Source organism: Natrix helvetica, assembly GCF_964273705.1.
Source record: "Natrix helvetica genome assembly, chromosome: 7".
NCBI classification, from domain to species: Eukaryota; Metazoa; Chordata; class Lepidosauria; order Squamata; family Natricidae; genus Natrix; species Natrix helvetica.
In genome coordinates, this window is record NC_138558.1 from 48,885,941 (window position 1) to 48,908,417 (window position 22,477).

At 38.2% G+C, this 22,477-nt stretch overlaps 1 protein-coding gene across 2 annotated transcripts in view; it reads left to right on the forward strand.

The window, feature by feature from the left end:
• The window catches only part of VEGFC (vascular endothelial growth factor C), a 120,415-nt gene that overhangs the window by 9,259 nt on the left and 88,679 nt on the right, over positions 1–22,477 (forward strand). The window contains exon 1 of one of the 2 annotated variants that reach the window (XM_081960130.1): positions 16,830–16,868. The exons of the other annotated variant lie outside the window; for it this stretch is intronic. Coding sequence (XP_081816256.1) covers positions 16,866–16,868 — 3 coding nt within the window. The 5' untranslated portion in view covers positions 16,830–16,865. Of the gene's footprint in view, positions 1–16,829; positions 16,869–22,477 lie in introns of those variants that run through there. 2 annotated transcript variants of the gene reach the window in all.

The window sequence follows — 22,477 nt, forward strand, 5'->3', positions numbered from 1 at the left end:
GTCACAGCCAATGGAAGTGGCTTCTGTGGTCTCTGATGTCGCCCGGGCATATCTCAGAGGACTCAACACTCCTTCCTCCTGGACCGCGCATGCGTAATTTTGTAAGTAGGCAGGGCGACATCAGGTCCACCCAGATCGCCTCAGTTCTTTTGTCAAGAGTCGGTTTAGGAGACTGCACACCAACAGTGTCTGGAGACTCCACCCCCGGTGACTGGCCTGCATTTCCAGGTAAGTTGTCCATCGAGAATGCTTCGAGAGGAGGCATTGCTGCCTCAGGTGGTGTTGTGGTATTAGGCCAATAGGTGGCATCTGGCAGTTCAGCAAGAGCAGGGCTAATCGAGCAGCTTGGGGAGTTCTCCAGGTTGTGGTGGCGCAGGTGTTTGATGTGGCGCACCATTGTCATCTGTCAGTTAGTCAGGCCATGTAAGAATAGGGCCCGGTTATATGTGTGATCCAGCCAGGCACCCATTTGGGGTCGTCTGTGATGCTCTAAGCGCACACACCACCACCAATGTTGAAACTTCAGGGGTGCTCAGGCTCCCTGTTGGGTCTGTCTGCTGCATAGGTGGGGTGCAGCCGATCTAATGTGGTACGAAGACTGCATCCCATTAACAGTTCAGCGGGACTTTAACTGGTGGCTTGACATGGAGTTGTATGTTGTACCAAGAGGTAGGTGGCAATTTTGGATTCCCAATTTCTGGTGCCCATTCAGCTCATGGCTTCCTTGGCTGAATGGATGGCTTGTTCAGATAGTCCATTTCAGCCAGGTGGTAGGGCGCTACCAGGGCATGACAGAATGTGGCAGACGTCAATTGGGGCCCATTGTCAGACACCAATTTGTCCGGCAGGACTTATGATCACTTTGGATGTGGTGGATGCCATGGATGTGAGTTCTACCCACTTGAAGAAGGCATTCACTATGACAAGTATGGTCTGCCCCTGGAAAGGTCCCGCGAAATCCAATGGATTTGGGACCACAGTCCATGGGGCATCTCCCATTTCCTCATGGGGGCTGTGGCTGTCGATGGCCAGGACCGCTGGCAGGGTTGGCAGTTTAGCACCCAATCTGTGATGACCTCATTCATGTTGGGCCACCAGACATAGCTGCAGCCCATTGCCTTCATCCGCATTATGGCTGGGTGGCTCTAATGGAGGCAGAATAGGGCTGAGTGGTGAAGCTCCATTGGCACAACGATCCTGTTGCCCCATAGCAGACAGCCTTGCAGAACCAAGAATTCCAGGCACTCTTATAGTAGGGCAGGAACTCAGACACCAACTGGCCCTGTGGCCACCCCCCTATGGACCCAGTCCAGTATTCGGGAAAGGATGCCATCCTTAACTAAGTAGCGGGCAATATCACTGGCATTCAGATGAATGTTGAGGTCATCAACAAGAAGGATCTGCAATGTTGGGGCAGGGTCCGCTACTACTGCGGGCAGCAGACAGCAGCTTAAAGCATCCACATATCCCATATCTTTACTGGGACAGTGTATTAGGGTATACGAATATGCTGCCAGAAATACTCTCCACTGTGACATGCACAGTAACAGAATGGGAAGGGTTGGCCGATCACCAGCCAATTTGCTCAGTAATGGCTTGTGATCTGTCATCAAATGGAAATGGCGGCCATAGAGGTAATGGTGAAAGTGCTTAACTCCTGCAATGGCTGCTAAAGCCTCCTTATCAATCTGGCTGTAATTACGCTCAGCCTTCGATAAGGTGCGGAGAAATAGGTGATGGGTGCTTCTATGCCATTGGGGCAGATGTGACTTAAGATAGCGCCGACCCCATAAGGAGATGTGTCACAAGCAAGGGTTCCCAGGAGCTAACTGTACTGCACTAAGACAGTTGATGACATCAGTAATTTTTTGAAAGCCGCGAATGTAGGCTGTCGCTTCATGGTTAGTCCACTGCCAAGTTGCCGAGCTGTCCAGCAAATGGTGTAGAGGCTTCACACTGGATGCTTTGTGGGAGATAAAAATGGAGTAAAAGTTTAGGAGGTCCAAGAATGATTGAAGTTCTGCCTTATTGGTTGGAACCAGAGCAGAGGTGATGTCCTCCACTTTGAGGGAGTAGTGTGTATACCATGGGACCCCCAAGTGACATTTGGACCATTTCAACTTGAGACCAGCCACGCAGAAATGGAGAAGTATCCCATGGAGGTTTGACGAGTTCTGATCGACTGTTTGCAGCAATCAGAACATGGTCAAAGTAGGGAATAACTCCTGGTATGCCTTGGAACAGTCACTCCATGAGGCTCTGAAATAGTCCCGGGAGAAGCTGACTCCAAATTGAAGTTGGCAGCACTGGAACATGCCTCTATGTGTAACAATGGTTTTTGCAGCTGCAGTGGCATCATTGAATGGCAACTGCTTGGGCCAAATCTAATTTAACAAACACCCTACACTGTCCCAAGGAGTGCAGGATGTGTTGCACCACTGGAACAGGATAGGGGTTGGCCTGAAGCGCTTTGCTGAGGGTCGATTTATAATCAGCACAGATCCTTATAGTTCCACTGGCCTTAATGGCAATCACAATGGAAGTTTCCCATTTGGCATGGTCAATGGGCTCTAGGACTCCTTGCGCCAGCAATTTATCTAATTCTGCATCCACCTTATCTCGCAGAGCAAACAAAACATGGCGAGCCTTGAGCCGTATGGGTGTTACTTGGGGGTCTATATTAAGGGATATTGTGTTGCCCTTATATTTACCCAGTGAGTCCTCAAACATGTCGGCGAACTTCTGGGTCAAGGCAGGGAAATCTGCACACTGAGTGGTAGAGTTGATTCCGGAGATGGACAGACCCATGGCCTGGAACTAGTCTAGGCCTAGAAGGGAGGCTGATGGGTCAGCAACAACAATTAAAGAAAGGTGGCTGTCAGGCGTGCCTCATTCAGTATGCAAGAAATAAGACCCCCAACTCCATTTGAATAGAGATAAAGGTACTTTTACTGGACTTGAAATAAAAACACCTAAAGAAAAGCAAGATCTGAAGCAAAAAGCTGTGAACATGTACATATCAAACATTTACCCAGGATGTTCCCTGCAACTACCCCAACCCAATGTCCAATCTTCAACTCCCAAAGTTGTCTTGTGGGGTGCATCTTCAACTGGCCTCATTCAGGTATGTAGAGACAGTTGACCTTGACCAAGCTTAATCAGGAGCCATCAGCATGCACAGAAGATGGTGAGAACAAAACTCCCTTCATGATAACTCTTCCAGCACCTAGCAATTCCCCCCCCCAATACCACAAGCCCATACCATACCCGTTACTATGCCAGCCAATAGCAAGCAAGCAAAGTAGAGGCTGACAGTGGCCCCTGAATTGGCCATACTAGACCCGGAACTGACCGCAGCTGAGGATAGGTATGGTACCTTGGTAATCTCACAAACGGCAATGGCAGATTGACAGTTTGTTCCATGTGAGGGAGGGAAGCATTTTCTTGAGGATGTCCCACAAAATGATGGATTTGGCTGATCCTGTATCAATTTCCATTTTGCATGGAGCACCCTCAATATAAATTGTGAGGTAAAATTTTTGGTAACTGTGCTGTGCTGCGGAAGCGGAGCTTACAGCCAATTCTGCAGAGGGGGTATCCCTGTTAACTATGAAACAGTCTTCGTGTGGTCTGGTAGCCTTCTGGCCGCTAAATCTCTCTCCGGGTTGGCCAGCAGTGGGCAGGAGCACTTTGCACACATTGGCCAAATGTCCGTTCTTCCCACTGATGTCATCGTCATCCTCAGGATCCATTTCTACATCTCCGTCCTGGTGATGGACAGAGGAAGCTTTGGAGATCAATGCATTAATTGCCTGGTATCTGTGGATATCTGCCTTGGACTGGTCTGACATTTACGAAGCACAGGCTTCATCCATGGCAATTTTCAGGGTGAGCTCGGACCGAGCTAATAACCGGCATTGGAGTCTCATATCTCAGTCTCCACAGACAAACTGCTCTAATAGAAACTCATCCAGAATTCGCAATGATTGGCCAATGCCCTCAGACCATGTGCTGATTCACCATTTCGCCCTCCCTTTGAGTACATTGGTGAAACGTGTGCCTTCGGGCAAAGCGCGAGGGAGCGGGAGTGTAACAGCCTTTAAGTTTGGACAGCAGAATGTCCTAAGGAACAGTGTAAACGGGGGTTGGTGTGGCCAATGCTCTGGCAATGACAAACATCTCTGGCCCATACGAACTGAGAGGAAAAAAACCCTTTTCCTGTCAGTAGACAAATCTGTGAAATAGATCAGTAGACCCACCTGTTCCAACTAGCCGGCCTGGCCTGAATTATAATCTACATTCTCTAATCCCCCCTGGACAATTTTAAATTTATATTAACTGATTTCTTGGGTATTTTAATTGTTTTAAATTTTATTGTGTTGTTTTTAACTTATGATTATTTATTTATGAATTGTACAATGTTTTTTGATTATCTCCTCCTTGTCATTTATTTGTATACTGAGTTGTACGCCGCCCCGAGTTCCTTTGTGGAGAGGGTGCGGCCTATAAATTAAATTAATAAATAAAATAAATAAATAAAAATCATTAGCCTGTAGGAAGGACACAAAGCATTCCAAGAAGGCTTCCCACAACTCTCTTTCTGAGCTGAAGTCTGCAAACATATTGATAGCCGCCATAGCTGCCATCAGCCAAGGTGGTCGAGTTATCTCCGTAATCCCATCTTCATCACCAGTGCTCAATCGTGAGCCCTGGAGCCAATAACTGAGGCGAGGTGGTAGATAGTACAATAACTCTTTATTTAACAACATGGCATCAACTAACAAGAAGAACTAGCAAAACCCCTTCTGACAGCTATTTATACCGTAGCTGTCAGAGGGGCAGCCAATCAGATGGCTGTGATTTTCCCTCCGGCCGAAATGTTGACCTCAATTATGGTTGTAAATTGACTACATATTCTGTTTTGAATTGAATTCAAGTAAATCTGGCTTCAGCATTCAGCAGAGGAAACGGGATATCCTTTCTATGCCATTCTTTTTCAACTTCATCTACCTCACAGAATTGTTGCAATAATGACATGGGAACGAATGAAATTTGCCATAGTTCCTAAAAGGAAGCTACAATAAAAAAAATAACATAAAACACACCACTTTTGCCTTTCTTATAATACATAAAATAATTAAATCTGTGACTTTATTTTGAGCAAGTACAGATTGGCATATATCCCAATATAAAATAGATGCTTTTTTTCTAAGTTAATAATGCTAAAATAACACATCCATTTGTTGTATACATTCAGTGTGGATTTTTAAAAAGTCAAATAAGCAACTCTCTTTTATATCCGTTTAATCCATAAACTGTTTTATTTGCATTTTATTTTTATTTATTTAGTTTAATTATTTGCCTATTTTTTAGTTACAGTTGAATATATTTAGCTGCCTAGGTCATATTTGTCCCTCTGAGTGGCTCACATAATCCTAATAAATTATTTTAACAGCAGATTTACAAATTAAGATGGAATCATTGGTGTGTAAATACTGATTATAAATGTCTTTCTCTAAAATGTTTAAGTTTGTGTCTAGTTATCTCTGATTATTCATTCCGTGCACTTTTAAGCTATAAGATAGTGGGGGGTTTTCAGTGGTGAAATTCAATTTTTTTACTACTGTTTCTGTGGGTGTGGCTTGGTGGGTGTGACAGGATACTGCAAAATCTCCATTCCCACCTCACTCCAAGGGAAGGATACTGCAAAATCCCCATTCCCTCCCCACTCCTGGGGGAAGGATATTGCAAAATCTCCATTCCCACCCTACTCTGGGGCCAGCCAGAGGTAGCATTTGCCAGTTCTCCAAACTACTCAAAATTTCCACTACCAGTTCTCCATAACCTGTCAGAACCTGCTGAAATCCACCCCTGTTTTTTTTCAAGATTGCAGTACAATATGGCTCCAAACTCTTTTTTAAAATAATCAAACATTGAACACTTACACTGGTCTTTTCATCCTTGTATAGAGAATATTTGCAGTTTCAAAAACTCTGGCAAGTGAAAAATAATATGAAACACTCCCAGTTTTGGCTGATGAATTATTTCTAGTTTACTAGAAATGCCCAATATTCTGAACTGCAGTGATAAACTTTGGAAGCAGCAACAAATTCAAGAACCAGAAAACAAAGGAAACTGAAATAAAATCTTTATTGTTCTTGCATGTGCCTTCAATATACTGGAAGAGTTGCCAAAGTATATACCAAAGCTAACACATGAGAATAATCAATGCTTTAAATTATTGTGACCAAATTCCATTTACTGTGAGATCTCCTAAATGAGACTGTAAGGACTTTCCAAATATTTTATCCATGAATTCCAAATTAATTTTACTCCATTTTGTAAAATGTACTCCATAACAGCATCAGTATTCTAATTTTCCAGCCCCCACCCCAATAGTAGTAGCTTTTATATAAACAAAATAGCAATTCTGTTAATGCTTTTCTGGGAATGAATTATAAAAAATGATATTTACACAGAACAGCAGCACAGAGCCGAGATTTCTAGCTTTGAAACTGAAATGAGCAGCTCCATTAAAGGAACCGCCACTATTTTTGATGGAATATCTGTGAGAAAAGAGTGCATCTCAACTAGTGAAATGCATGTGCATTATGATGCAACTATGGCTCATCCATACGACCAGGGTCATTTGCTCTTTTCTTCATGACAGAATGAACTTGTCTTGTTTTTATAAAATTCTCCACCCACAGCTTTTTACTTCGTCTAAGGAATGAACCCAATAGTATTGCTCTCCACTCTATTAGAGTTGCTTATCAGGATGGGTAGGTTTTGGAGCATTGAGTAGTCCAGGACTGGATGGCAGTGATCCTCTTCAACAGCAACAATGTTGTGGATTCAATGCTTCTCCTCTTTCCTATGTAACTTTGACACTAGCTGCTGTACTGCCTGCACATTCCTTACTCAATATTCCATCTAGAGCCCATCACCATCTTGGCCAGGAGCCTCTTACTTTTGCCACAGTGGCTCTGTTCAAGAAAGTGTCCAGTACTTTTTCAAATAAAAGACCCAGCAACACGTAGACATGCAAGGGTAAAAGAGTTCCTGCAAAGACAAGATAGGCTCTGTACAGGAACAATCTAACTTTCGCACTTTTCTGGACCCTTGGATTGACTGGGATTCGATAAACATCTCTGTCTGGGTGTGGAATGGCTGCTTGAAAAAAAGGCATGATGATATACCAGCAGTTATCCCATTTGTCTTCATTCCTGGATGTTGATATTTGGATAGAGCTCAGCCCAGTTCGGATGCAACAACTTATAGGGGGTAGTCATGTGGTGATGGCACCACCCTGTTGATTTGGCAAATAGTTTACCAAAGAGATTTGGATGGAGCTCAGCCCAGTTCGGATGCAACAACTTATAGGGGGTAGTCATGTGGTGGTGGCACCACCCTAAGCTGATTTGGCAAATAGTTTACCAAAGAGATTGTCATCCTGTTGGAAGATTCACATTTGATTTTCATAAATTTATATATTTTATATTTTTATATTACTATAACCCTCCCCAATCTTGTTGAGCAAAATGCAGTTTTCCAGGTATCCAACTTATGAATAGCCACAATCAAGTGGCTGGATGAGAGGTCTGGCAGCAGGGCAATTGGAGCACAACAGGTTTCTGTCCTCCAAAGAGCCTAGAATTTCCACATGCTAGATTTTCTTCTGCTTTCATAGTAAAATACTAATTTTACTGCTTTCCAGAAGGCAAAGAGGTAGTGTAGCTTGGAAATTTTGGTTAGCAGGAAGACAGTTAAAATGGCTCCTTCCTAGCAGTTCTTAAAGTATATTTATCATAAAGCAGATAGCTGCATATGGCAAGATTCTGTCCCTAGGTGAAGAACAATAAAGGAAATTACTCAAAAGTAACTCCACATGTCACACTTGGAGCCTGATAATTCTGTAGTTAGTCTCTGATCCACTGTTTGTTATTTGTTCCAGTTACTAACATGAACAATATCAGTCATTGGTAAAATCTGAGGGTCCAAACTGGCTTTTTTATTTTATTATTGTTCAGACTGTTTTAAATATGCTATTGAATCAAACTAATCAGTCGAAATATCATAGAGGAGGTAACCTGCTTTTGTCCAACATGATCCCAGTTTTAAATCTATTCTATTCTAATTTTTCATTATTGTTTCAGTTATTCTTAGTGCTATGAAACTCTTTCACCACAGTATTGTTTCAAGATAATGTGAAAATCTAATGAATATTTCCACACAAATCAATGCTTCATAATAAGAGAAAAAGCTGTCTGAAAGGTGCTTTTTTGAAAGGCAACTGGACTTTATTTTTTTCTTGAGGATGCTTCACTTCCTATCCAGGACTGAAGAAGTTTCTTAGATGAGAAGAAAAATGTCTTCAAGGAAAATCAAAGTCCAGTTGTCTTTTGAAAAAGTACCTTTGGAACAAACATGACCTGGATGACTGAGAATCTCCATAGACAGAGAGAAAGTTGTTAATGAACATGTTAATGTACAGCAGACATATCAAAGGCAAGGCTCATGGCCAAATCAGGCCCGCAGGCCAAATCAGGCCCGCAGGCCAAATCAGGCCCACATGCCAAATCAGGCCCTCGATCAGAGGTGGGTCTATTGCCAGTTTGGACTGATTTGGGCGAACTGGTAGTTCCAACCACTAGCTGGAGGTGCTATTCCATCTTATATATCTCATTCTCTGGGTCACTCACCCCACCCATGCAGCCCAGCTGATTTCCATGCCTCACTCACATTTCCACGTTTACATTTTTGGTTCTGCACTAGGAAAACCAGTTGTTAAATTATATGAAGTCCATCTGTGATGTGGTTAGATCTGGCCCATGGGGCCACCCGGGAAACAGCAAAGGACAGGCTCACGACGCCTCAGCCCAGCACAGCACAGCACAGTCCAGGCCAACTGGACTCTGAACTACAATCTGGCAGCCATTTGGGCCAGAATGAAATCAACCTTAGATCTGCAGGACCATGCTGGAGCAAGAACGGACTGCTCCCACCCTGACCCACCCTGACCCCTCGACATACACACAGGAAGTAGCAAACACAAGAACCTGGCATCGCTGGGAACTGAATGCTTTCCTTTCACCCAGGACGTTAGCCGTAGGGTGCTTACTGCCTCCTGTGTGAGCACCCAGGAGCAGGGCCAAGGTGGTGGAATGGCCCCTCGCTGGCTCCAGGGCAGCCATGTGAGTCAGATGTAAGGCTGACTATATTCCGTCCGGCTTGGATGGCTGCCACTAACTTGTAGAATAGATCAGCTCACACCATTGCCTCCATGGCCTGCTCACTGGCCTGGTCTTGCAGCCTGTGAGCCTTCCCTTTCACCAGGACCACCCCCACCCTCATGTGGGATAACCACAGCCAGTGTGTTGTGGCCTGCTAGTGGCCAGCGGAGCTGGCAGCAGAATCAAACAGTGAGGAGGTTGGGCAGGAGCATGGGCCAGTCCTAGAGGCTGGGGAAGCCTCTGTGTCAGAGGCAGAGATGGAGCCAGGCCTTCTGCAGGCTACAGCCTGTTCCCAGTGTGCGCATGCGCAGAGCTGCCAGAAGAAAAGAACAACTCAGAAATCAGGGTAGACTTGGGAGTAAAGTCACAGGTGGAAGGTGATTGGCCCCTCCCATAGGAAATAAAAGAGGAGGAAGAAAGGAGAGTGGGCTTTTGCAGGACATAATTTATTTGTTCAGTCATTAGATTCATTTCAGGAGTTTGAAGATCTCTATGTGAATCTCAGAGACTCGGTGCCCAGTCTTTCCTTGCACAGCACCTCATTTAGAAAATATTTACATGGTAGCTTTCCAAGGTATATAAGGTCTATCATAAATATTCCTTTAAAAGACTGTATGCCAGGCCTTGCTAAATGTGAATGAGACAAAGTCATATTCATTTAATAAAAGGGGTTTTGTCGGGAACAAGTCTCTGCCTTGTGTTTTTTGAGGAAGTCTAGGTCAGAACACAGTGGTGGTACAGCTACTAGCTGTCCCCTTCTCCTTGTCCCTTCCTGAGTGCATAGATAGGAGATGGGAATGGGGAGGAAGGCAGGAAGGAAGAGAGATTATGAGAAGGTTATGGTTAGCAGCCTTTCTGCCCCTTCACCATCCCCCTGCCTGTCCTCTCCTGGTGGTTTCCCATCCAAGCTGAGGATGCTTTGGTTACAAAGTCAGGTCTCTTCATAAGGAGAGGGACCCAAACACTTTGCCCTCCTACATATACCATGAGCAACCTGGCCAAGGAGAATGAGCAAAAGCCTTGAGGAGGAAGTAAGTGCTCCTGGAAACCTGCTTGGGGAAGCAGGGATGGACTGTAGGGTGCTGGTGCCCTGGAAGCTTGAGAGCCAGAACAGGTGATTGCCCTCTGCTACCCAGAGCTCTGGGCAGCCTGCACCATCTGGGGTTCCTCCACGTGGCTTGAGAGAGACATGAGGCTCCTCTGGTGGACAAGGGTTTGGTGCTTGCCCTAGTCTTGCCTTCCTCTGCTGGAGACAATGGCTCCACCCAGCCCTGCCCGGGCCACCGCAGGAACCTCCCAATGCAAGTGATGTTGAGTTGGCCATGTTCATCTTGTCCATGCCCATCCAATCAGCTGTAACCACCAGGCCATGCCTACCAGCCTTCCCCCCCCCACGAGGTCAACCACAACCCTGATGCGACCCTCTATGAAATCGACTTTGATACCCCGATGAATAGTATTGCTATTTAGCAGTTGATTTTTCCTGCGACAGTATAAAAATAAAGTTATATGAAAGGCAAGTCCCATGAAAACAGGTAACAAAACTGGATCAAGTGAATGAAACTGTTTACTTGAAGTGACAATTGGTACCAGGGTGGGGGAGCTAATTGAGGCATCAAAATGAAAGAAATCAGATCTTCCTGTGAAAAAGTTCTTTCTCCTTTAACAACGTGATTATTAGAAAGTTTTTCTTTTCTTAAATTTGAGCACTGATCCTGATCATTCAGCTTTTACAATATCTTACATTTCTTATCAAATGTGTTGTGAATAACACCTAAGCAGTCATCAGGTTGGGTTACATGTAATACAAAGCAATGTAAATGTGTGAAACTTGTACCTGCCTATCCTCTTTTCATTATTTTTAATCAGAATCCTCTGCTTTTGAAGAAACTGTTATTTACTGTTACTTCTGAGATGACAAATTAAGATTCCTGTAAATTTTGTATTACATATCAGATGACTGTTTTTCTTGATCAAGTGTAATATACAAATAGAGTTTGGTGTTAGACGCAGCAATGGTTTATTTGATAGCAAAATATTTTTACTATGTATGGAAACCTGTTTTCATGTTTGTGCAAATGTCAACTTCTTATTCTACTCGTACAACCAAATTTATAATCTGTTGTCTTAACTGCTCAACATTGATTACTCAAGCCATTGCACAAGTTATTTCATAAAGTATTGCATAAACTCTTGCAAAAGCACAGTTGCAAAAATATATCACAAGTCATTTTATAATTTCATAACCAATCTTTAGTAGATTAAAATACACATACGCACACAAACACACAGACAGACAGACACATACATACAATTTACAAAAGATAAAATATAAAAAGAGGGAAAAATGAATTGAAAGGGAAAAATGTAAGGGTTAGGAAGTGCAAGGAATAAGAAAAGTAGGAGAAAAAATAGAGAAAAAACTAACTTCTGACTTTCTTCAATACAGTAACAAATATAAAATATATTAACATTTGCTCTAAAATTCAATTGTACAGAGTTTTCTGTAATCATAAATTATTCTAATTATCAAGTTCCAAAATTAAAATTTCATTTGTTCAGTTTTAAGAAAAAAGTATAATAGTGGTCTTCACGTGGAAACAAAGCTAGACAGTCTTTTTCTCAACCATAGTTCGTTCATACTGCTCCTGACGGGTTTTTTAATTTTTGTGACTTTTAGACTTTTATTAGGGGATTTTAAACTATGTTTTAACTGTCTTTTCTTATCTTCATACCTCCTCCATGTACACGTGTTCATTTATTCTGTGTGTGTATTGTCCATATTGTTTTTTATGTGTTTTATTGTACGCCGCCCCGAGTCCTTCGGGAGAGGGTGCGGCTAAGAAATAAATTTTTTATTATTATTATTATTATTATTATTATTATTATTATTATTATTATTATTATTATTATTATTATTATTATTATTATTATTATTATTATTATTATTATTTTAAAGTAGTTAGTTTTGCCATCCCATCCAGTTCCATTAACATAACCAGATATCCTTCTATTGTGACAATCTGAGGTTCCTTCCATCTCTACGCATTGCTGCTGACATCATATATAGAAACATAGTCCCAAGTTTTGTCTCAAATTGCTTATGCCTTAGATCTAAAAGAAAAACCTCTAGTTTTTTTCTGTAATTGTACATTTATTTTAATAATCAATTAATATCTATTCCTAATAATTCTTAGCTTTCTTACATGCACACCAAAGCATCAAAAGGATTGATTGATTGCATTTTCAGCATGTATTTAGCACATCATTATATATCTTTGATAATTATCATGTGTTAACCACCAGGGATAGATTAAATGAGGCTTATAGACATATTTATTAGACTAAATGTTATACAAGTTGATTCTGCAATACTTCCATGAAAAAAATGACATCTGCATTGCGTGAAAGTTCACAACTGCAAAGATAAGATACAAATAAAATAAAATAATAAAATAAATAAAATATACCATAAATATCCCAGTGAAATTCTCAATTAAAATTAAGGTGACCAACTTTTATACAATGAAAAGGAGGACAAAACACGTTCTATTGTCCAAAATGCTAAGGTGACCAACTTTTTTACAATGAAAAGGAGGACAAATAAATTGGAAAAAATATATGTAAATAAAAGAAATATTTTATTCATTGCAACAATAATACACTAAAATATGATATATGCATAATAAAAACATTTGCAACATTTTATATTGTAATTATGCTTACATGCCTGTTAATTATTATTTAAATGAATACTTTTCCATTGAATTAATATTTTTGTCAATGTATCATCTTCTAACAATATATTGGAAATATCTGAACAAGAAATATCCTTCATATTGAATTTTACGGCAAATGCTCAGCTAGAGTATCAACATTCAATCTCGATTTCTCACTTGTCAAAAAATCATTGGCAATTGAAAAAAACTCTCTCAACTGCTGCATTAGTTCCAGGGCAGCACAACGTAAATTGAACAAGTATAAATAAATGTTCACATGGAATATGTTCATTTTTGAAATGGCTGAAAATATCCACCCATCTTTTATCAATTTCAACATGTTGATTTTCCCATTGTATTAATTTTTCAGAATTTAAATATACATTCAGTCTTCTAATTTCTTCAAAGAGACAATTGTCGTCTATTTTAATGTCTAGCATTTCTTTAGATAAAATTCAACACAAGATTCAATATCTGTTCAATATACTTGCAATGAAGTAAAAAAAAAACACCATTAAAAACTGTTTAATAAAACGTGAATTGTACTTACCTCTGTATAATTGAATATTCACTGAGAAAGAAATAATTACCGTGAGTCATTCAATTGCCGACGTGCCGTGAGTCTACTGCGTGCGTATGTGCCGTGTTGTGTTTCAGTAAGAAGTAAACAAAGCCACTTGCACGCGGCACTCTCTCTCAAGGTCTCCCGTGCAGAGCGCATGCGTCTCATAATCGCGTCTTATACCGCACTATACCGAGTCTTGACGAATTGTCATGTCAAATACAAATACGTCACATAACGCGCAACAGATTGGTCTTCAAATATTGAAAAGGAGGACATGTAGGAGGACACTTTTCGAGGGAGGACAGAACTTACAAAAGAAGGACTGTCCTCCCTAAAGGAGGACGGTTGGTCACCTTATTAAAATGAAAGATCCATGAAAGAGGCAAGGTGGCAGACATTGGAATTTCTTTCCTTCAAACTTTAAATTTCGTAGGGCTCTTATAGGAAATTATCAGTGTGGTTTTTAAAATAATTTTAGATACCATGCTAGCAAAAAAAATGTAACATTAGCCACATAACTGTTTAATACGTTTTTAACAGATATAATCCAATTTTCGTATTAAAAATAATTTTGAAAACCATCACATCCCCATTTTTGATGAATCCACACATCTTGTTTGATAGCCCATATAGACCTTGCTTTCAACTGGTTGCAAACTTACTGATAATTGCATAGTTAGCCAGATGTTCAGACTGGATTTGGCATTTTTATTCCCCTTATTTCTGCTGAGGTAAGTAGGTATTTTTGATTGCGGGTGCTAAAGATGTTGACACAGGATGAAAGCTGTTCTATGTGTAGGAAGTTATCACCTAGCCCTTTCCCAGAAAAATGAAATATCCTAGGAAATATTGATAAGGCAGAATATTATATTTTCCTGGATGTGAAAAAGGGAGAAACACATCTTAAAAACTAAGTAAATTCCTGCAGCTTCCTGCCATCCTCACTTTATCAATGGACCATTAAGAAGGCCAAGCTAGTCCACTTTACATAATAAAGAGTTCTCCCCTTCAGCTCCAAGGGGATGGGTGTAGAGTTCTGGCAGTGACAATGAAGGCATGATAATATAAGCCTTTACTCAACTGACCACATGGCATCTGAACTCAATCAAACCTGGATTCAAAACTCAGCCTAGAGGGTTGCCCTTGCATGGGCCCATGTGAGTCTGACAGCCAATCAGAATACATTTCTTACACAGGAACAGGAAACAGATAGGTGGGGCCGAACAGATTATAAAAATCCCTGCAAGCCCTTCTTCAGTCCTTCCTTTGCCTTCTCTTCTTCTCCACCAACATTGAAGCATGTGATCACCTTTTCTGTTCAGGGCTCAAGCCATGTGGTCCTGTCCACCATTAAAACCATCTTTCCAAGTAGCCTCCATGTCTCCAGTGTCTTTTTCCCCACTTGGAGCCGAACCCAGAAGGACATTTCTTTCATCACATGTAAAGCTGCTTTTTTGCTATTGACTTATGGTGATTATGTCAATGCTAATAGCGTTCAAGTGGTGTTCCAGATGTTTTGGGATTGCAGCCAAGGTACCTATTGGTACTATCTTTGCTTCCTTTGACTACAGTTCTCCTCCTCCTCCTTTCCCATAATAAAATTCCAGATAATTTATATAGTTCCTGCCTCCTATTTTTGTAACAGCGCAAATACTTCGAAGTGGATTAGACCAGAAGAGAGTGAAAGAGAACTCACAGTTCCAGTTTCTAATGCAACATCTTAACAGCTACATCAAGAATATTGCAGAGAGATATTCCCTTACTTGCAAAATTGAATTCAGTGCAATGTTCTTATGAACAAACGGGCACTGATTAGATTAAAAAACTGTCCATAAAATTCATTTGCTGGTTTCATTTTCAAGTTAAGTTCAGTTAGTCTAACCAATTAAAATCTTTTAACAGAAGCATGATATGAAACTTTTTTTTTTGTTTGATGTAAATAATAGGAGGTAAAGTGCCAGATTACTACATATTTTTCTGTTAGTGTAAGCAGGCATTTTCACAGCTAGTAATTATTCATATTATTTCACATTAGCTTGACTAACATGGTAAAGACTGCAATTCAGATAAAAGTCTGTTCCTATGTTATATATAATGAAATATAGTTTGGTAACTGTCCAGCTGCACATATTTAAATTTGAGAAGTAATTTTTGAAGCTAACATATTATGGATACCTCTAAGCAAATGCTTTCACTTTTGGTTAGATATGGGTCATAAATGCAAAATCCCAAGGCTGTCACCATCTTAGAATGCTTTAAAACAGAAATAAACAACAAATTATAGGTCATCTGAAATACCAGGCAATCAAGATGTCAAATGTCAAAGGTTCAGTTAAATTCTTGTATAAATTCACTAGTGTTTTTATAATAAGCAACAGATTTGTGAGATTACAGGAAAGGGATTTCTACTGATGCCATTGCAAATATCCACTGAAAGAGAGCAGAAAAAAATAATTTGCAGCAAGTTGGAAAGCAAACAAATTTAATAAATAAAAATATTTTTCATAGTCTTATACGTGCCATAGAAAGAAAACTTCAGTTTTTTTCTAGATGGAAACAAAACAAATCATTTATTCCCTTGAAAGAAAGAAATAAGCAGAGGCAAGCTACGTTCTGCTATTTCAGATTCAATACAATAAATAATACCACTTTTGAATGATATAAGAATGGTATAACAATGCTAACAGACCATACTTCAGCATTAATAGAATAAAATATTCTTTATTGGCCAAATGTGATTTGAACATACAAGGAATTTGTCTCCAGGACATACAAACAATGAAGTTGATAAATCATAGATCATAAATTATAAGATACAATCATAAATCATAAGATACAAACAATAAGTGATAAACATTAGATATTAATAGGAGAATATAGTAGGAAAGATGAGAAGATGAGAAGGATAATAGCAATACAGGCCTCTTACGTGGGTAAATATCTTTAGGTGTTAAAATTCTGTAGTAATTAGGTGTTTAAGAGTGGAAAACTATCTTTGTACCTAGTTGTTTTGGCATGCAGTTCCCTATAGGGGCATCCTGAGGGTAGAAGTTGAAGCAGTTTAGGTCCAGGATGTGAGGGGGTTTGTAGATATTTTCTCATTCCTTTTTCCTCCTTGTGCAGTATACAGGTTCTCAATTGAAGGCAGGTTGGTTACAATTGTTTTTCTGCAGTCCTAACTATCCATTGAAGTCTGTACCTGTCCTGTTTGGTTGCTGTGTTGAACCAGACATATATAGAGGTACAAATGACAGACTCAATAATTCTTCCGTAGAACTATAACAGCAGATCCTGAGCTTAAGTACTCCACAATGACAAAGCCATGGTTCTGTGTAGCAGTGCTAACACATGGTGAGCTATTCCTATGCAGCAAATGTCATTCTGGCGTTCTCGTATCATAAAAGGATATAAGAATATTTAAAAAGTAATACTTGGAATGCTGCAGTAGAATTAAGAAATTTGTACTGACTACATTTAGACATGAATTTGAAATACAGGAGGGAGGGAGGGAAGGAGGAAGACACTGATGTGGAGAATCGTAACACTGAGTACAGACAGTTTTAATACATGTTCATATTATATAAAACTCTTCTTTCCTAGCAACCCTATTTTATATTAGTATTTACACTTTGGTTGATTGAGTTTATATTTAGCTAGCCCAGACTGTCCCACAATATCCATTCTCCCCATTTTTAAATATATGTGCATTTCTATGTATGTAACCCTAACCCTAATCCTATATTCAATGATTCTATAATATTGTCTATCTAAATTAATATTCAATGACACTAAAATATGAATAATGCAATTATATTGCCTTTACAATCTAATAGTTACATCATTACAATGTATGCTTCTATAACATTCCATAATAATATTTGGTAATATTTTTTCACCTGTATGGCTAAATGTCCTAGGAATAATCCTACATGGCTGTATATCTAAGAATAAAAATGAAGTTGTTTCATAGACAATTAAGAAAGATGGTCCCAAGATACATGCTTATAGCTGCAAGGATGTAATTACCCTGATTTCCCCAAAATAAGACCTCCCCGGATAATAAGCCCAATCGGACTTTTGAGTGCATGCGCTAAAATAAGCCCTCACCTGAAAATAAGCCTTCCCAAAAATATTGCAACACAGCAGCAGCCATGATGTGACCACGCTCGCTTATTTTGGGAGTCAAAAGAAAATAAGACCCTGTCTTATTTTCAGGGAAACACAGTATGTATAACACAGGTAAAAAGGCATTGTACCGACAACACCTGATTAATATTGGGTAACTGGGAATCCATATATTCAATACTAAATAGCCCAGAACATAAACAAAAAGAATTCAATTCATGAAATTGAATAAAAAATTCTTTTGAAATATTTAAAGAAAAGAAACTGTGCTATAATATCTTAGAAGTATAAAAATTGATAGGTATTTATTTGTTGCTGAACCAAAAGTTGTCTTGTTTGAATAAACTTCTGGGAACTGTTTAAAATGCAATGGACATACAAAATGAGTGAAAGTGAATTTTATGCAATTTATTTTGTATTTCTTCTATAATTTGTATGTTTTATAAAATAATTTTTAATTCTTAAAAAAATAAATATATAATTAATTAGCTTTAGATTTCAATTATTTCAGTTGAAGAATGATATATATTTAAATATTCATTTTTTAAATACATGGAATTTGCTACTACTAATAAGGTGGGGGGGTTGGTCATACTGTGATCTTTACTGATTGGCTAAAAATCAATTTAGGTAAAACTTTTCATAGACAGTGTTCCAAGATTCAGTTTATTTGACTAGGAAGAACATTTAAACATGTTTAAAATTATATATCTTAATTACTTTCTAGATGTAGAAATACAAGAATAAGACTCTAAAGTTGTCCCTTGTTTTATACTGTATATATTCAAAATAATCGGGAGAAATTTTAATTTCCTCCATTAATTGTCAGGAGTTGTCAATGTTCCCACCTGTTTACAACAGTAAGAAAATGGAATTCATTACGCTATGCTTTTTAGTTGATTTAAATAGACAAACAAGCTATTGAACAAAGTGGCTTTACAAGGGCAATGCATTGTCAGAAGTAGAGCTATTTCACCATAACAATTGGTTTATTTCCTCCTGTCTTCATCTTTAAACTTCTCAAGAATGTATTCCTGTAGTCACTCTTCCATTTACCAAGTAATTATAGTTTTTAAAAGCACTTGGTCTGCTTTACTTCTCATTAATGACTACCAATAGCCGGGGTCTTCCATATAATAAATCACTGATCTCAATGACTTTGCTGCTTGGTGATACGTTTTATGGCTAAAGGAGATGGCAAAAAACAGATGGGGAAAACAGATGATTACATTGAAAGGAAAGATGGTGATAAAAATGTGAAAAAAGTAGAGGTAAAACAATGAGAGTGACATTTCTAGCACTACATCTTTGCCTTTTTTTTAAAAAAAAGGAATAAGTGGTACAATGGTACATGCTTGATATTAAGTTTAATGTGAGACATCTTTCAAGTATAATATTTGAGCAGGGAAATAATAAAAATGAAAAATATACACTCTTGTAAAACAGTAAGCTACTATTGTGTTTATTTTCAAAATTTTACCTCATTTTTTTTTCAGAAACTCTTAAAATGTGGATACAAACACTAATTAGGATATGGAAAATAGAAACTGTTGTACAAAAGAGTTTACAACTTCCAATCCAAGAAAGATTTTATGTTAAGGAATGATTTGATAAGTACACCTTGTGTTATACAGCAGTTGCAAATGCAGCTGTACAAAAATCAGACTTTACTACAGCTCAGACATTCAGAAAAATATCTGCTTCTCTCTTAAGTGTCTAAACTAGAATGTTTTGCAAAAAATAAAATAAAATCAGGATATAAGGGGATAATGGGTAAAACTTCTTGCCATAGTAATAGGGCTCCAGCTGCAGAACTCCAGAGATGGTAGAGAGAGATAGAAACCGCTGTAATTCTTTGCTGCTGTCTGATAGTTATCAGGAATTTTTCAGCCCACATATGGTAGTCCTGTGTCATCGTAGAAAAGGGTTTTTATTGTTTTCAACAAATATACTGTGGTTTTGTACAATGGATATGCTGGGGGATCTTGTAGTCTCCCTCTGTTTCTTTCATGCTGTTTTCAATTACACATTTGTTCATATAGTAAGAAAAATATTCTTCAAATTCTTGTGCCTATCTCTAATTAAGGATATTAGCTCTACTACTCCACTACTCAGGCATTATTTAAAAGATTTAATTTGTCTTCTTAGAAGCTTCATTTCAATTCTAATGAAACCCTGTACAAGCTAGACTGTGCCTTATTTGTAATGCTGGTGGGGCACTTAAAAGGTGCTATTGTTTATGAAGCAGCCCGGTGTAAGTAATTTGCTTGAGTAGGAGATCTATGGCATGTAGGTTAAAGGTCCTGCTAGCCTGTGACCCAGAAACAAGAAATGCTCGCCTTTTGTCTGTACATAAAGTTTGACCACTTCAAACTCTTTTTGAATATCATTCATGACTGTCTGTCTTGACAGCTTTGGGCATCTCAGTCATAATTGTTCCCCAACATTTCATTATAAGCAATCCTCACAGAAGCTGTTACCTCTTTCAGGATGCAGTTGGGAAGAAATAAATGTCATGTTTAACTTAGCAGTTTCTGAGGGAAATGATATGCTGATTAATTTTGGCAGGGGCCCAAATGTTTTTAAGTAATCAAGCAGTAGTCCACCCCATTCTCGGATCACATGTAGCATTTCTTTGGAAAACACACAAAAAATAAAGTGGAAAAAAAAGTGTGGTGTATTATACTGGGGAACATAATTTAAAAGAAGCAACAATTATTTGAGCAATAATAGGGGCACAGTAGAAAATTACATTCAAAACTAGCTGGCTGTCATCTAGAAATTAAATACAAGGAAAGGCTTCTGCATTACCGTTGAAAAGGACTATAGCTCTCACTTTTACACTTAGGGAAATGGGCTATGGGCCTCACTATAGATTTAGTATTCTTTGAAATTTCAAGCACATTTTATTATTTTTCAATAAAATGATAACGACCTTCTGTACTTTCTACTTTTGAAATTCAAAGTAATCGTATATTTTACTCAAAAGAAAGGCCTATAATGTAAAATGGTATTTAGTTCTACATACACTTATATCTTGTATCTTTTAGGTTGACAGTGTGACACCAAAAATGTTTTTTGAGAAGTGAAGAATTCACATTCCATCAAGTTTTTTGGGTATGGCTTGGACATATACAAGGTTGCTTCCTGAAAGTATAGGGGGAATCTGTATTTGCAGAATCCTTATTAGCTGTCATCCATTTCCATCTTATTGACATGTCAACTCTTTCTTGCTGATAGTAAGCCAAAACTTAAGCTAAAAATTCTTAATTTGGAACTCCCATTCTTGTTATTCTGAAAGCAAATGGTTTGGTGTATAATTTAGAAGACAATTTAGTTCCTTGATCAAAGAACATTTATAAATGTAAACCAAGGAAAGACAAATGATATTTTTATATTCAAGTCAAATTCAAATAGTAATTAAGATAAGAAATAAAAAAATAGTTTGGGCTGACCCTAGTTCCTTACAATACTAATAGAGTAAATCTGTAAATTTATAAATCTTTGAAAGATTTATAAATCTTTTGAAAGATTTGAAAGAACTTTATGCAGTATGTAGAGTTCATTTTTTCCACTAATTTCATTGACATCTGTATATAGTCCTTAGAAAGGACTGAAACTTATTCTGGACCTGTGAAAATGGAGCATTAATTATGTAAGTATAAGAGTTATCTAAAAATACCCATATTGCAAAATTCTTACCAAAAGCTGTTTGCTTATTAAGGACTGATTACTAAGGATTAAAATACAGAAAGGCTCCATCCAGTACTTTGCAACAATACTCCACAGATTTTTCATAGAATAAAATGTAGTTTAAATACCATGACTTTTTTTTGTCTAAATGATATAGTATTGTAAAATTGATTTGAAGTGATTAGCTTATTATAGAATATATAACTGAAACAACTGCTGGAAAACATTAAAAAAGATGCTGCCTCTTGTACAAATTCTACCTCTTAAAAGAAGCTGATCTTCAAAGAAAAATCCCATTTGTACACTGAAATCCCATTAAAGAATAAATTCAGGTCAATAATGTGAAATGTAACAAAATTTCTTGAAAGCAAGCTTGTTGACAAATGTGACAACCCCAGAATAAATGATTCAATATGAATGGATAATGTGACTAATTTTATTTTCAGTCCTCCATTAATGGCCCATCAGTCACTGCACCTAAGTGCTTGGTGATATTGGTAATTAAAACTGAAACACGTAGTTTATAAACAAGTTTAGGAATAAAATACTTTGAAATTGAGCTAATATGTATACTTTTAACTGATATTGCTGTTGCATATATTTATGTCATTGCAACAGCAATATCAGTTGGCATATTGGCATAATTTTGTATATGATTCTCATTTGTAAATAAATCACTTGGCATTTTGTTTTGCAAAGGTTTTCACAGCTTGCCAATAATGAAAGTAATTATGTGTAAAAAGTATTTTAACTTAAACAAACAAAGAAACAAAGACAAAAATTGTTAATAACTGTTGAAATGAAATAGTGTATGTTATGTTGAACATACCTGTTAGTCACCATGATCTTGGCATATTTGCCACTGTCATATTTTCTGATGCCTTCAAAAATATCAGTATATAAAATATATCATCAAATATTTTTAATTATTCCATAACTGGTCACAAAAAAATCATTCTAAGATATCACATAATGTTCTGGGGTACATAAACTTTAAAAAACTTTAGTTATGCTTCATTTTGAAGTCTAGTTTTTTTACTGTGTATAAATATTTTAGTTTAATTACATTTAATTAATTTATTTTAATACATTATTTTAATTTAAAGGCAAAGCCACCAAAGCCTAGAATCTATTAACTCCAG